Source organism: Falco biarmicus, chromosome 14 (genome assembly GCF_023638135.1).
Source record: "Falco biarmicus isolate bFalBia1 chromosome 14, bFalBia1.pri, whole genome shotgun sequence".
Classification (NCBI taxonomy): domain Eukaryota; kingdom Metazoa; phylum Chordata; class Aves; order Falconiformes; family Falconidae; genus Falco; species Falco biarmicus.
In genome coordinates, this window is record NC_079301.1 from 11,736,546 (window position 1) to 11,750,628 (window position 14,083).

Genomic DNA, 14,083 nt, shown 5'->3' on the forward strand with positions numbered 1-14,083 from the left:
CCGTTCATGTTTGGGTTTTTGCTTTTGACATCTGGCCAGCTGGTCCTCAAACCACAGGACTACACCCCTTTCGCATGTAATGTTCAATAGAGCTGTTGAGGAGATTGAATCGGCACCAGAATATCCCAGTCAGTTGAAGTTTTCCTTGCACAATGTTTGGGACACTTGCATTAGTTTTTATGGTTGCTTGAAATAGGGTTTCCGAGGTGCGAAACAGCCAGTGATCTTGGGGAGCCATTATGCCTCTGATTACGCTAGGAAGTCAGTCATCCTTTGAAGCAGCTACCCTGGGCAGGGGAAGAGACAGATCTTTCTTTCTTTCTTCAAAGCTGCTTCTAAAGCAGGAAATGTCCACACCTCCTTCAGGCTTGATCTCAGTGCCCTTCACAGCACATATGTGTTGAGCTAGTAAGCTTAGCGGGTGCTGCTCCTCTTTGCACCTTGTTTATTCCATCCCATTATAATTAGCTCTGGGATCTGAACTTTATCCCTAATACTACTTGACCTTATATTTTTTAGGAGATTATTCACAGGCATCCCTGATGTTTGTCATGTCATGTGCGGACCCCTCAGGCTAGACCCTGTCTCTGGGAGGGAGCTGTGGCACAGCCTGCACCACTCAGAGCTCCTCCTGGTTAATTCCTGCCACCCGAGGAAAGGAGAATGTGTTTGTGTGATGTACAGAAAACAGATGCTCAGACGTTAGTGATAGGAATGGGCTTTGCTGAATGAGGAGGTGGTGAGCGAAGGGCAGCTTTTGATGCAAGCATCAATTGGCAGAGATCTATGAACCTATGGAAGCACTTGAACAGATTGCAAACAGTTAGTAGGCTTCATACTTTCACCTCTCTGTGTCTCACATTACTAGCAAGGCAAAATACATACCTCTTACAGCAGTACGTGGGTCTTTTGACATTTCTTGAGCTGATTTGTTTTCCTCAGTGTAAAGAAATAACACACAAAGCAGTCCTGTGATCGAGTGTTTCCTAAATGGATGTAACTTGGCAAACAGTGCAGCTATTAATTTTCCTTAGATAAACTGGTATCAAAGTACCTGGTTTTTAAACTGCGCTTCTCTCCTGCATCTCTCAAAACTTGCTTACCAGTGCCCATGCCATAAGGTTGATGCCGTAGTAGTTTGAGAGGATTAAGTTGTGCAGTGAAGATAAACACTTATTGCAGGTGAGGAGGTCAGAAAAGCATCTCAAAGATAAGGCTGTTTGGCCAAGCCTTCTCCTCCCAGAGCTCTCTGTGTCCTCCCTGTCAGTACCGTGCTGTGCCCCATGAAGTCCTGGGGCTGTAGCCAGCAGCACCGGCAAGGCTCAGGGGCTAAGCCCAGCCTGTCTTGCCCTTGCTTCCCAGCATTGTGGGAGGGCTCTGCAGGTGCAGGCAGGTGATGAGAGGAGCCAGGGAAGAGCCGTGCTGCATTTCCCCTCGGCTCATGCTGCCATGGGCAGCACAGCTCTTTGTCCCACCGGGGAGCTGGGACCTTTAGTACTGGGTCCTGTGGGCAGCCTCCCTCTGCTTTGCAAAGATCTCCCATCAGAAAGGGTAGCTGCACTCGGGGACAGCTGAGGGTGAACTTGTCTCTTCACGTAAGACCGGGCTGCCTTTACAGGGTGTTTTGTCCTGGTTATTCCTTTTTTTCCCCTGAGGCTTTTATTCAGCCAGAAGTACTGAAGCCGGGTGGATTAGCTGCATCTGCCTGTGACACCTGTGGTAAAACGTGCCTATTTTTGATTGCAGACTTACAAGCCAGGAATCAGCCCACGGGGCTTATGTGAGATGCTAGTCACCCTAGCACGTCTGGGAGAGGGGCTGTCTCGGTCCTGGGAAGGAGGCTGTAACTCACAGCAAGACCGTTGTTAGTGTGCAGGCCCTGGGACGTCAGCTACAGAGCCAGGTCTTCTGTAGCCAGCTCTGCCCAGGGAGGTGGGAATGTAATGTGTGTTAGCAGGCTCCTGGAAGCAGCAGTCCTTCATGTCTTGCTCCCTGGGGCTAGGCTATGGAGGCTTTGTGCTGGGAACTGCTTTTCCCTCCCAGGGGCTTGGCTTTGCAGCAGAGAGGTCCTTTCCCTTGCCGGGGAGCATCCCCGGGCCCAAAACGCCTGCTTTCCTTGCCTGGAAAGCAAGGAGCTAATTTCTTCTGTCTGCTGTCTCTTACCTGCCGGCCTCCCTAGGCACAGGCAGCCTGTGCCTCCTCTGCATGCAGGGAGATGGAGAGAGCAGCCTCGCACAGGCCAGTGGTGAAACGACCTGCCAGTTTGCCATCTGGAAACACCATTAAAATAAAGGTGGGTTGGGAAGAGAAGGCGACCGATAAGGGAGCATTCAGCTGTGGGGGAGAGCAGAGGTTAATTGCCCCCTTGCCTACCCATGCTCTGCAAGATGCGGTGCCTGGCCTCTGCTGCAGCTGGGGGAAAATCCAAAGGCAAAGGGCAGCACCCTTGTTCCTGTAAAAGTGTATTGGAGTAGCTCAAAGGGCATGGGAGCATCACGGTCATGGAGCCAGCAATGGCTGCAGTCTGCTCTGTAATGCCTGCAGACTCTCTGGGCTTCTCTGCTCTACTGACGCTGGAACTGGCTCCCCCCTGCTATGAAAAGGGCTAAAAATCTGGGTAGTGAAAATGCATCTGTTGGACCAATCTTGGGAGCAGCTGCCAGGTATAGCCAGTGGTGTGAGACTTTGCTCTAGTGACCTGAGAAACCTAGAGAGACAGCTTTTCTAGGAAAGCGAGTTCAAGGCAATCACGCTGTTTGTGATGCGGGTTTCCTGCTTTTAGCTTTTTTTTAGCAGGCTGGACATCCCAGAAATAGAGGATGTCCTAAGTTCTGTGAAAAAAGGCACCTGCCGTGAGGAATGATTAGTTCTCTGGTCTGGGAAAAGCTTCATCAAAGCACACCCTTCCTCTGAAATACTAAGCGGAGATAAGAGGCAACCCTAGAGCTGGTGAAGACTCCCTCATTTCTCTGCTTATGGGGTGACTGCTTGTTTCTTCCAGACTCCTGGCTCACAGCAGAGGTCTTGGGCTCAGCTGTGTCTGGGGTCTGAGAATCTTAGAATCATAGAATGGTTTGGATTGAAAGGGATCTTAAAGATCATCTTGTTCCAACACTGCTGCCATGAGCAGGGACACCTTCCACTAAACCAGGTTGCTCAAAGCCCATCCAGCCTGGCCTTATCTTCTAGGTATGAACCTGGGTTAGCAGATGCCAAAATGCTGGTGCCCTCAAGTGTACCCCGAGCATGGAGAGAACAGGCTGGTAGACTGGATTGCTCAGGGTGACTCTGCTGACCAGCTACTGTGGTTGTGGCTCAGTTTGTCCATGTAAAGGTGTCTGGGATCCTCTGGTCTTCATCTCTTCTGTACAGTGTGGTGCTGTTTAACTGTCAGTTGGCAGTGGAGCTGCTGGGGATGCAGCACAATTTGTGTTCAATTCTCTAGGACAGTTCTCCGGGGTAGATTCTGGTTAGAGATGGAGTCTGTTTTCAGTGATATGTCTGTAAAATCCCTGCAAGAGCTTACGTTTACGCTACTATAAAAGTGTGTCTTGCTGATAAAGCTTATTTTGCTCACTGAATTAGTGTAGGTTCTACTGATAACGCCTGCTTTCGCTGCCACAGATTGCACGTATGCTAGGTTTGCTGAGATTGCTAACCTGAAGCTCTTGTAGCATAGATTAGATTCAAATTATGGAGAAAGCTGATTGTGATGTTAATGTAATGCCTGGAAGATCAAACCTCTGTGTTCCCTTCACAGGTATCATGGTTTTCTGAGATAAATGCTTTTCATAACTCTCCTGATAAATTTCTGAGCTGTTGTTCAAACCCAGCCAGGAAGGTGCTTTCTAGCAATCTCCTCTGGTGCACCCAAAGGTCTCTGTCAACTGCAGTGCCATGGAGTTCATTCCGTCCTGTTGCCCTCATATCTTTCTTTAAAGACCAAAATATCCTTTAAAGCACCTTTAAACAGGTCTCTTCCAGGAGGCTGTGGGAAAGCCATGAGTCTGTGGACAGACTTTTCCTCTGACTGAGGGTGTTTTCCAAAGAGGAGCTGGTTTTGCACTACTCCTCACCTCCATTGCAACATCTCCTATTAGAACCTGAAGACCCAGGCACCGACAGCCTCATGGCAGCGTCCCAGCTGTGTGACTCCAGACAGGGCCATCCCCAAGGCTTTGGGAGGGCAGGAAGCCTTTGAGGTAAAATGTAAGTGCAATCACCAGCCAAGCATCATAGATGCTCTGAGGTGAAACCATGAGGCTGTTTCCTGGGCTATGGTGTGGCTGCCAGTGGGGCCTGGGGCATGGCTGGAGTGGGGAGTGCATCTCCCATTCCCACCAGCACAGCCCATGACCTGAGCTGTTGCTTAGTCCAGCCTGGGAGTTGGGATTTGAAGTATCTGAGAGCAGCCCCTCCCCATAGTGCATCCTCTGCTGCTCCTGAAAAGGCTGCTGTAATGCCATGGGCAGGAAGAGTGTCCCCTCTTCCGTGCCAGCTCTGGCTTGCTGAGGGCTGGGAGGCTCTGGTGCAGTGCGGGAGGCCGCTGGGAGTATGCTGCAGCTGGGAGGAGAGCGGAGGAATGTAGAAGCCCTTTCCAAGTGCCTCAGCCCATCGAGAACTTGGCCTGAATGTTCTTCCCCCTCCTGCTTCTGCTATCTGAACAGTTCCCGGGGGCTGCAGGCAGAGACAGGCTCTCCCAGCACCTGGCCTGATACTCCTCAGAGAGCTTGCGTGGACTGTTTGTTGCTCCTTCAGACCAGCTGTTCTAGGCAAGAATGAGAGGCAGGTCAGGAGTGCCAGAAGGAGCTAAACTCTGCTTGCCTGGAGGGCTGCATGAGGCAGGAGGCATGGGATGTGGCTGGGCCTGGGACAAACCCGTGCCCTGTCACCCTAGGGCATCCCTACCCAGTGCTCTGCAGGAGAAGAGGCTCTGCTTGCCCTGCACGGGCAGCGGCCGGGCGCTGCTGGGCCAGGGGAGCAGGAGGGTGCTTTGGCCAGGCCATCACCAGGGGTGCTGTGGATGGTGGGTGGGCTGCCTGGTGGGTAAGGGCTGGCTGCACAGGCCTTGGTGCAAGCGTGTGTTGTTTCTTCTTCAGAAGAAGTTGGGACTTTTTGCATGTTTCTCACAACATCCGATGAGGTTGCAGCCCCTGGCTCAGGTGCAGCTGTGGGTTTGGGTGTGCTGGGCATTTATAGAGCTCCTATTGCTTTTGAAGATAAGGGCATGTTAGTATTTTATTGCCCCTTTTCTTCATCCGAGGCACCATCCAGAGCAAGAAGAGAGGGGAAGGACTCATTTCCTTATGACAGAGGATTAGTTATTGCAGCCTGGCCCTCCAGCGAGGGGCTGCAAGGCTCCCTGCTCCACCTCGCTGTCCTGTGAGGTGAGGGCTCCAGCTCAGGAGCTCAGAGGCAGCAGTTTCCCGCACAGCCCTCTTCCCACCCCACCTCTGCTTTTCCCCCTGCCTGCCCATCCCCCTCGCATCCCGCTCCTGTCCCGAGCTGGGACCACGATCCTCTGTGGCTTTCCTGCAGGAAAACCCAGAGCACGCTCAACTTTTCCTGCTGAGCCGGTGGGGGGGCAAGAGGTGACCCAAGGGGCTGGCTCTGTGCTACGCTGGCTGGCTCAGCTCCATCGCTTCACTCATGCTCTCTGTCGGCGGAGCTGGCTCCTGGGGCAGTCTGGGCTCCCGTCCTCTCTGGCCCTGGGCTGGGCCGCATCCAGCCTGCCCTCAAGGACCCGGCTTATCAATAACAGGGAACGTGGCTATTGCGTGAGGCAGAGATAACCACTGCCACCACATCTGTGCACCCGGTGTCCTTCCCTTCCCTGTCCTCCGCTCCTGCTGGTAAAGAAGTGGAAACTCCTTTTCAACCTGCCTTGCCCTGTAGCCAAGTTTCACATCTTTGGGTAAGAAACTTCCCCCTCCCTGAGCCTACAGACGCTTAATGCAGGGGCTCCCCTTTGGCAGGGCTGGGGGCATGGGGGGCTGGGGAGAGGCTTGCCCCCTTTTCAGTGGGATGCTCGTCAGCTCCTCTCCTACTGTGCCACCGCTGAAGCCGGCGTGCTGCACACACGGAATGGGGGTCTGGCATTGCGCAGGTGAGAAAGAAACTCGAGGGGATGTTGGGGCCCCTTGCAGTGCCTCTGCCCTGTGCTCATCTGTCCAAACCACGGGTATCTCTGTACCCTAGCTCCTTGCCCTGCCTGCCCTTGCCTGCGCTGGCTGCCTCTCTCCTTTGGGAGGAAGCTGTGCAAAAGCTGACTCCTTTAAAACCAGGAATCTTCCCTTCTTCTGTTTGATTTAAAGCATTAATAAACGCAGCAGCAATCAAACTCCGAACTGAGCGGTTCAAATGCCCCTTTGTTTAATTAGTGGAGCCCCTGCCCGCAGACACAGGCAGCGCTGTCCCCCTGCAGCCTGGGGTGGGAGGCGAGGGGCGAGGACGTGGCACACAGGAATTTCTCCTCTTCAGAGGCACGACCTCTCCTACCAACTATTTTCTCGCCTCCTCTCTGCGTCAGCTGCCCAGAGACAAAACATTTATGGCTGAAGGGCTTAGTGAATTTGCGGCATTTCCTGGGGGACTGCAGCCGACAGGCTAAGCACCTTGCACGCTTTCTGTCTTCTGCATGCACGGCTCTTTTTTCCCCGTGGCAGCAATAAGTAACTCAGCTGGCCCAGGGCTGAGGCAGCACTTTGTCCCAACTTGGCCTTGGAAAGAGGGTAACTGGCCTTGCCTTGAAATCCACCCTGGTCCCCTCCAGCGAACGTCACCCTGGGGATGGGTCCCTGTGTGGCCCCTTGCTCGGTGAGGAGGGGAGAAAGCGTGACTCGCTGTTATCAGGAGCATGTTAACCCCATAGCAAATATGATTTCACTGGTGCAAGGGTAATGGTGACGTCTGAGCAGGGAACATGGTACCCTCCTACCTGGGACCTAATCTAAATTGCTTTATGAGGGGCCAGCAGGTAGACCAAAGCCACCGGACAGGGAACCAGGGCAAGGGGGTCCCCAGGCAGCCCTGTGCTGTGGCACGGCAGTGCAGGGGTTATTTTGCCTCTGGCAGTGGGATAGCAGAGGGGTACAGTGGTCAAAATGTACTTGCTCCTCGGTGGGCTGCAGGGCTGGGCTGCCTGTGCATCCCCCCTCCTGCTGTGCTCTGGCACGTGCCCAGCATCCCCCAGCGCCACTGGCAGCCGGTGCCAGCTGCCACGCTGCTGTTTCTGTGCGGGGCTGCAACCATGCAGGATGTCCCGCTGCTGCTGAAAGGTTGCTTGCCCATACCTTGCAGCCTGCTGATGTCTCACTGGTGGTGTTATTCCTCCCAAAACAGCCCCTGCAAGGACCTCCCAGCTCAGGACCTGCCTGCGAAGACCCCTCTGCAGCTGCGTTGGGGTGCTCAGCCTCCACCGTGGCCAGTAGCTCCCTCGGGTGCTCAGGACTGTGTTGCCTCCTGGGTGCTGGTGCACACAGCATCCTGGGATGGAGATGTGGTGATGCCAGGGCTCTCCCCACAGCTTGGGGACCTTGATGGTGCCACATACACCCAGGAGCAGCAAATCCCCTTTTGGTCACCCCAGTCCCAGTGACAGAGCACCTCTAGAAGCAAGCAGGGCTGGGGGTGGGGTGGGGTTGCCTGTTGTTAGCCCCTGGGGAGCTGTGCTTGCCCCTGCTGACACCCTTGCAGTGGTGGCACATGGCAACCTCCCAGTGCAGTGCCGGTGCCCAGGGACAAATTGTGCAGGGGAGTAACACCCTCCCCTCCCTGACAGCGCTCCCACCTGCCTGGGTTTCTGGGAGGCAAAGCCATGGGACGAGGGTGGGACAGGCCAGAGCAAGGACCAGGGGTGCCCTCTGCACTACGGACCCACCAGCTGGGTGAGCACAGCCCCCACCACAGCCCACCCTGCTGTGGGTGCTGCCAGGGCCCCTCGGCGCCAGAGGAAAGCTCAGCCACAGCCTGGCTAGAAACACAGATTTATTGCGACATTGGTTTGCAACCAGCATTAAACCCTCCCAGCAGTGACTCCAGACCCACGCAGACCCCCTGACCCTGCTGTGATACCTCCGTGGCCAGTGGGGCTGGTCGCTGGGGGCACAAGCCCACCCACCCCCATCCAGGCAGGCTTGCTGGGGCTGCAGGCTGGGGTCCCACTGTGCCAGGGGCTGCCTGCAGGCTTGCAACATGGAGGAGGGAACAGAAGCCAGATTCCGAGTCCTTCACCAATGCAAGCCACCAGCTGGGATCTCTGAGCAGTCACAAGGCTCTTGGGATCCCTGGGGAGAGAGCAGGTTCAAACCCATTAAGCACGTGAGCAAGAGGGCTGAGCGCGGCAGATACGGCCGTGTCCTCTCCCCTTCGTGTGCTCCCTTGGTGCTAGCCTAGATGCTTTGAGGAGCAGGGAGAGATGCCAGCCCAGTTCCCACCCACACTACACGTATCCTGTCAGGTTGTAGGAGTTGAGCTCGCTCTTGGTCTTCTGCGTCTGGCTGACGGAGGGCTGGGGGCTCTTGCCCGCCAGCAGCCGGGGCTGGTAGCTACTTGCATACGTGGCTGTTGGGTCCCGGGCAGGGCAGGAGGCACAGAGGATGATGCCACCGACAAGGGAGAGGAGAGAGGAGATGATGCCCAGGTAAAGTGCCTCCCCAAGCTCGAACTTCATGCTGTCAGGGATGACAGGGTTGCGGAAATCCCGCAACACCACATGGATGTTCCACACCAGCGGGATGAAGCAGAGCAGCCCCCCGAGGATGAAGACTGCACCGCCTGTCACTGCCACCCGGTCCTTGTTCGGCGAGCCCTGGCTGAAGACGGTGCACCTCATGCCCACAACGGTGAGGAGGCAGGCGAGGGAGGAGACAGTGCAGGAGCTCACCATCAGGGCTTGGGCCGCCTGGACATCAGCAGGCAGGTTGAGCAGGGAGCTGTAGATGTCACACTGGGTGATGCCCGTGCTGTATGTGGCACACTCCATCCATAGCCCCTTGGTGAAGCTCACGGCTGTTACGATGCTGGAGCCGATGTAGGAGCTGGTCTTCCAGCTGGGCAGCAGCGTGGCCGTCAGCGTGCCGATGTAGCCCAGGAACGCCACGGCATAGCCCAGCAGCTGGAGCCCCATGGACACCATGGTGGGGGCTGGCTATCGCCTCCCTGGGGCTTGCGGCTTCTCTCCCGGCTCTCCGGCAGCTCGGTCCCGCGTGCTTACCTTCCCATCGCCCTGCCAGCAGCTCCACTCACCATGCCACAGCTCCACCCCACTTGCCGGGGGTGCTGGTTTTGTGCGGGAACCGGTGTGTGGGTGGGAGCCAGCAGGAGGAGAGGATACCTGCAAGAGGAGAAAGCAATCCCTCCCCAATTAATGATTGATCCAAGCCTGTGGAGGAGCGCCAAGCGCCCTTTCACCTCCGCTATCTCCCCAGCCAGACTTCAGAGACAGAGCAGCACTGCCCGGGAAGGGTGCCAAAGCCCTCCCTTGCGCCGGGGCCATGGGCAGGGATGGAGAGCTGGCCGCTGGCAGGGGGAAGGTACCCACTGCCTTCCTGGGCGTCCCTTGTCTTCTGTGATGTCCTGAGACAAGGAAGCCAAAAAGCTACAGCTGCACCATGTTATTTGGGACCCGCCAGAGGCAATTTCAAGTGGTAGCTCTGAGTCTCCCCCAGCCAAAGAAGGGGGATTGCACCCTGTCTCCACCTGCATGGGGCTCACCCAAGGCATCTGCAGCCACCCACCCACCACCACCCTGAGCTTCTGAGGCTCTGGTGGGACAACGGGATATGCCCACCTGAGGTTGAACCACAGCTATTGGCCTTTCTGTGCTGCTGGGGACAACGATGGAGAGGGATGCGTGTCACAGCGACGCCTGCGTCCTCAGGAGAGCCCAGAGGTCTGTGGAGGGCAGAATTACATCAAGGCGAAGCACACTGGCAGTGCCTCAGGGATTCTTCCTGGAACTGCCACAGCCAAGCGGGGTGACCTGTCCCTCAGTGGGGTGAGCACACTGGGGTGCAGCTCGTGCTCACTGCTGCCGGTGGGGGGGGGGGTTCTGTCAGTGCTATCTCCTGCCTGCAGCCCTGGGCACAGGCACGGGGGGGGTGGCAGAGGCAGTGGAGTGGGATGGTTTGTTTTCCCTCTACCTTGTTTCAGAATTCTCCCTCCTGCAGCATCTTGCGAAATCGGACCGAGGCCGTGCCACGCCACGCCGACACTGCGGCCAGCAGCCTTTCGCCCTGGGAATGCTCCCAGCTGGGAGTGCCGCCACTGCCCAGTGCCTCTGCTCCTCTCCCTGTCCCCACACTGGCACCTCAAATGCTTGGTACCAGAGTTTCCCAACTTTCTGTCTCCTTTTCTATGTGCTAACCAAGACCTCCCACTCTGTCTCAGGGGCGTTACTGCAAAAGAAACACCTGGGGTGCTCAGGGTGCGGGCAAAAAGGCATGGGAGGGTCATGCCAGAGCTCTGTGGTACTTACGGAGGCAGCTGGAGACGCGGTGCGGGACCAAGGATGGCCACAGCCGGGGGTCACCCAGGACCAGAGGTGGCTGGTTGGGGCAGGGCAAGCAGCCGTGGCCCCAGCCTGGGGGATCAGGGGCTGCAAATTGTTTAGCTACAGCTTTGCAAAATCCACCTGCAAATCTCAGCCTGGATCAGAGGCTTATTGCAGATCAGAATTAAACCCTTTCGGCATCGGGAAGGATTGGGGAGCTGGGATGCCTCTTTCTGCTTGTATAGGGTATGTTCGCCTAAGTGGCTCAGGTCTGTGGCTTGCTGTCACCTTTCTGGCTGGTCTTGGTGGCCGGCAGGTGACTGCATACTTCTGTCCATGTGTCCACTTCAGGCTGCATTGTCTGCGTTGGGGTTGGAGGCACAGTGAAATGCCAGCAGGCTGAATTCTCCGTGCCTGCAGGGTGAGCTTGGGTTTGCAGTTTGCTCCTCCTGGCCCTGCTTGTCCTCTGCAGGGTTTGTTGTTGTAAGACTCCTGGCCCAAATGAGGAGCAAATGGAGACAATAATGAGGGCTGCGCTGGCCCTGTGCCCCCTCCTGCTCACCGGCTGCCACAGATGGAGAGGGGCAGGGAGGGCCCCTGGTGACAAATTGTGCTCAGAGCTGAGCAGGGTCTGGCCAGCGTTTGGACAGGGGTGTTTGGATGCTGGTAGCAGAGCTACAGTAGGGACCATTTGCTATTTTCTTTCCTTGTCCCATACTGAAACTCTCCTGGGAGCAGGAGGTGACCTGAGTGCTAGCGGCACCTTGCCTAGTGCTTGGGCAGAAGCAGCAGGCAGGGACCGGGGTGGTGAGCCTTACAACCTTGTATTAAGAATCTTTTCTGTATCTCCTGGTATGGACCACATCTCAAAAAGCCAAAGGAGAGGACGGGGGCATGGGCAAGTGCATGCTTTCCCCACTGTGCGGGAACGGGGACAGGCAGCTCCCTGGGATGATCTGAGCAGGAGCCGTGGATGCCTGAGCAGAACCATTGCCCAGCCTGCACCTGAGACCCACCCCTGCCATCCGTCTTCCCTCCCTGTCCCCTCGAGCATCCCATCACCTGCCTCTTGGTTGCTCTGTGCTTGCCACCACTGCAGCCCATTGCACACCCATCACACTGTCCTCATCAAGCCCATCACCCTGCACCCAGAGCATGCCCATCACACAGTTCTCGTCATGCTCATTACACTGTCCCTATCACAAGCCCACCACACTGTACCCATAGTGTGCCCGTCAGGCTGTCCCATCACATGGCCATTGCACTGTCCCCATCCCGTGCCCATCATGCTGCCTCAGAGCTCCTCATCCTTTCCCTCCCACTCCCCCACCTCTGGCTTTATGCATATGGCTACATAGAGCACTTCATCATCCTTGTTAATTGTCTCTCCCCTCCCCTGTTGCCCCCTGGAGATTTTCTCACAAATGGTGTCTAACTTACCCCTTCTGTGTTTTGCTTTTCCACCAGAGATCACAGCCCCTCCGCCCCCAGCCTCCCCCCAGCCCTCTGTTTACACAACTGGGACAAATTTCACACCCCAAGGACTGCTGTCCCCACACCCCTAGTTCCTCACTCCCCTGCCTTTGCCCCTACCCTGAAGAATTTGTGAGTCACTGGCCGGGGCTGGGCTATAAGGGTGTCTTTGCCAAGAGCCTGCAGCATCAGAGGGGACACTCTTGCCTGTGACCATGGAAGCTGCTGCCTGTTGCCTTCCTCCCCGTGGGCTCTGGGTGCCCGTGGCCAGTGCTCGCCCAGCCCCGGGGCTGGAGCAAGGGGGAAGGTACATGGCTGCTGTGCGCGCCCGGGAGGACTGGGGAGGGTGGGGAGGGCAGGGGGTGCATGGAAGTTGGGAAGCAGAAAGCTCCAGCTGGGTTTGGGTGAAGGCTGTGTGGCTCCCTGCTCTGATGGGGACCCCTCTGATCCTGGTGGCTGCAGGCGGGGGAGAGGTTGTGGAGCACAGGGAGCAATTGCGGGGGCTCCCAGGGGTGCTGGGGGGCTGTAGCAGGGTGAGGAGCACTGAGGCCAAAGGAGGTATGAGTGCACCCTCATGTGCCTGGCATCCCAGCCGTGCGTCTGAACAGCGGCTGAGCTGGGTGGGTAAGACTCTGGTGCTGGGGGTGTGTGGCTGCTGTGGTGGGGGAGCAAGGCAAGGGGGTAGTGGGTCAGGGTGGGTTGCTGTCATGCTGTCATGCTAAACCTGCTCTCTGCATCTAGATCGCTGCCTCTCTGGAGACCGTGGCTACCCCGAGTAGAGGAGGGAACCGGGTGGCAGAGGGAACAGATGGACACTGTGAGTTTTACACTCCCTGCTGCATCCTCCCAGCTTTCCTGCTGGCAGGCTTGGGGTCCCTGTTTGGCAGAAAACTAGCCTCTTGCCCCAGACCCCACCCCTGGCCCTGTTGCACAGTAGTGCTGTGCCCACCTCCCCTGGCGCGTCACCCCCCTGCCCCACAAGCCACGCAGCCTTGCCGGGCCAGGGCCAGGGGCAGGCAGACGCTGCGGGGGCCTGAAAGGGCCCCCTGTTCTCAGGTCTGGCGGGCATTCCTGAGGGCTTTAGCGGGATGCCTGGGCATGAGCTTTGGAGCATGGGGGTGGTGTGTGTGTAGATTACACTGGCAAAGAGCCCGGTGGGGCAGAGCGGGGGGGTAGATGCCAGCTTGCTTTACGGGGGCATGAGGAACTAAATCCAGGGGGAGATGCCGGCTTCAGGGCAGGCTGACCCTGCAGGCATCTGCCAGGTCTGTGGGGCATCACCCCCACCAGCAGGACAGAAGGGTCCCTGCCCTCGCTGCCCGCTGGGGTCCCTGCGCACCCTGCAGTGGGAGCCCCCTGGCAGGTCCCATCCTGACGGTGTCTCTTCAGGCCTGGACTCAGGCGGCGGTGGGGGATGGCGGCCCCGACAAAGCGCTGATGTTTTTCCACCATCCGGTCAGGTACGTCCCGGCCGCCGGTGCCCTGGCGGGGGCTGAGGGCAGCGGCACACAGGGGCTCTCACCCCGGCTCTCCCCTCGCAGGCTCCTCTGGCCCAAGTCCAAGTGCTTTGACTATCTGTACGGTGTGGGGAAGAAGCTGCTGGAGAACTTCCCGGTGCAGGCCACCCTCTGCCTCTATGAGGACTCGGAGGACTCGGAGGAGGACTCGGACTCGGAGGAGGCAGCGGACACGGCGGCAGGCCCCCGGCTGCAGGCGGGCAGCCCTGGCAGGCCGGTGTGAGGGTGCGGCAAAGCAGGCGAGGGCAGGCCTGGCGGCACCGCGGAGGCACAGGCAGACGCCTGCCCAGCCAGCAGTGGGCACCGGCCGCGGGCACCGGGACACCGGCCCCCCGGGCTGCGCGGCCCGGCCCGGCCTCAGGGAGCGGCCGCGGGACGTTGACAGCGCCCCGCGGCGGCGTGCAGGGGACTACGGCTCCCAGGAGCCACCGCGGCACCTCCCGGCCCCCATTCGCTACCAGCCTCTCCCTGGTCGGGGGCGGAGCGCGGGGCCCCGCCCACTCCCCCCGCTCCGCTTTCCTATTGCAGCTGCGGGAGGAGGGAGGCGGGGCGCGCCGGCCGCGGGGGGCTCCTATTGGTTGGAGGGCGGGGCCGGGGCGGG

General features: G+C 57.8%; 2 protein-coding genes across 2 annotated transcripts; one reads left to right on the plus strand and one right to left on the minus strand.

Moving 5' to 3' along the window:
* Positions 1-7,973: 7,973 nt before the first annotated feature.
* On the minus strand, positions 7,974-9,145 carry CLDN2 (claudin 2). Its single transcript, XM_056360100.1, has one exon. It carries the CDS (start codon positions 9,134-9,136, stop codon positions 8,441-8,443), a length of 696 nt encoding a protein of 231 aa, XP_056216075.1. The 5' UTR covers positions 9,137-9,145; the 3' UTR covers positions 7,974-8,440.
* Positions 9,146-9,330: 185 nt separating this feature from the next.
* Positions 9,331-14,014, plus strand: RIPPLY1 (ripply transcriptional repressor 1). The gene is made up of 6 exons (XM_056360112.1): positions 9,331-9,892; positions 10,170-10,321; positions 11,960-12,272; positions 12,707-12,782; positions 13,355-13,425; positions 13,507-14,014. Exons 3-6 carry the CDS (start codon positions 12,181-12,183, stop codon positions 13,703-13,705), a joined length of 438 nt encoding a protein of 145 aa, XP_056216087.1. The 5' UTR covers positions 9,331-9,892; positions 10,170-10,321; positions 11,960-12,180; the 3' UTR covers positions 13,706-14,014.
* The last annotated feature ends 69 nt before the right edge of the window (positions 14,015-14,083 follow it).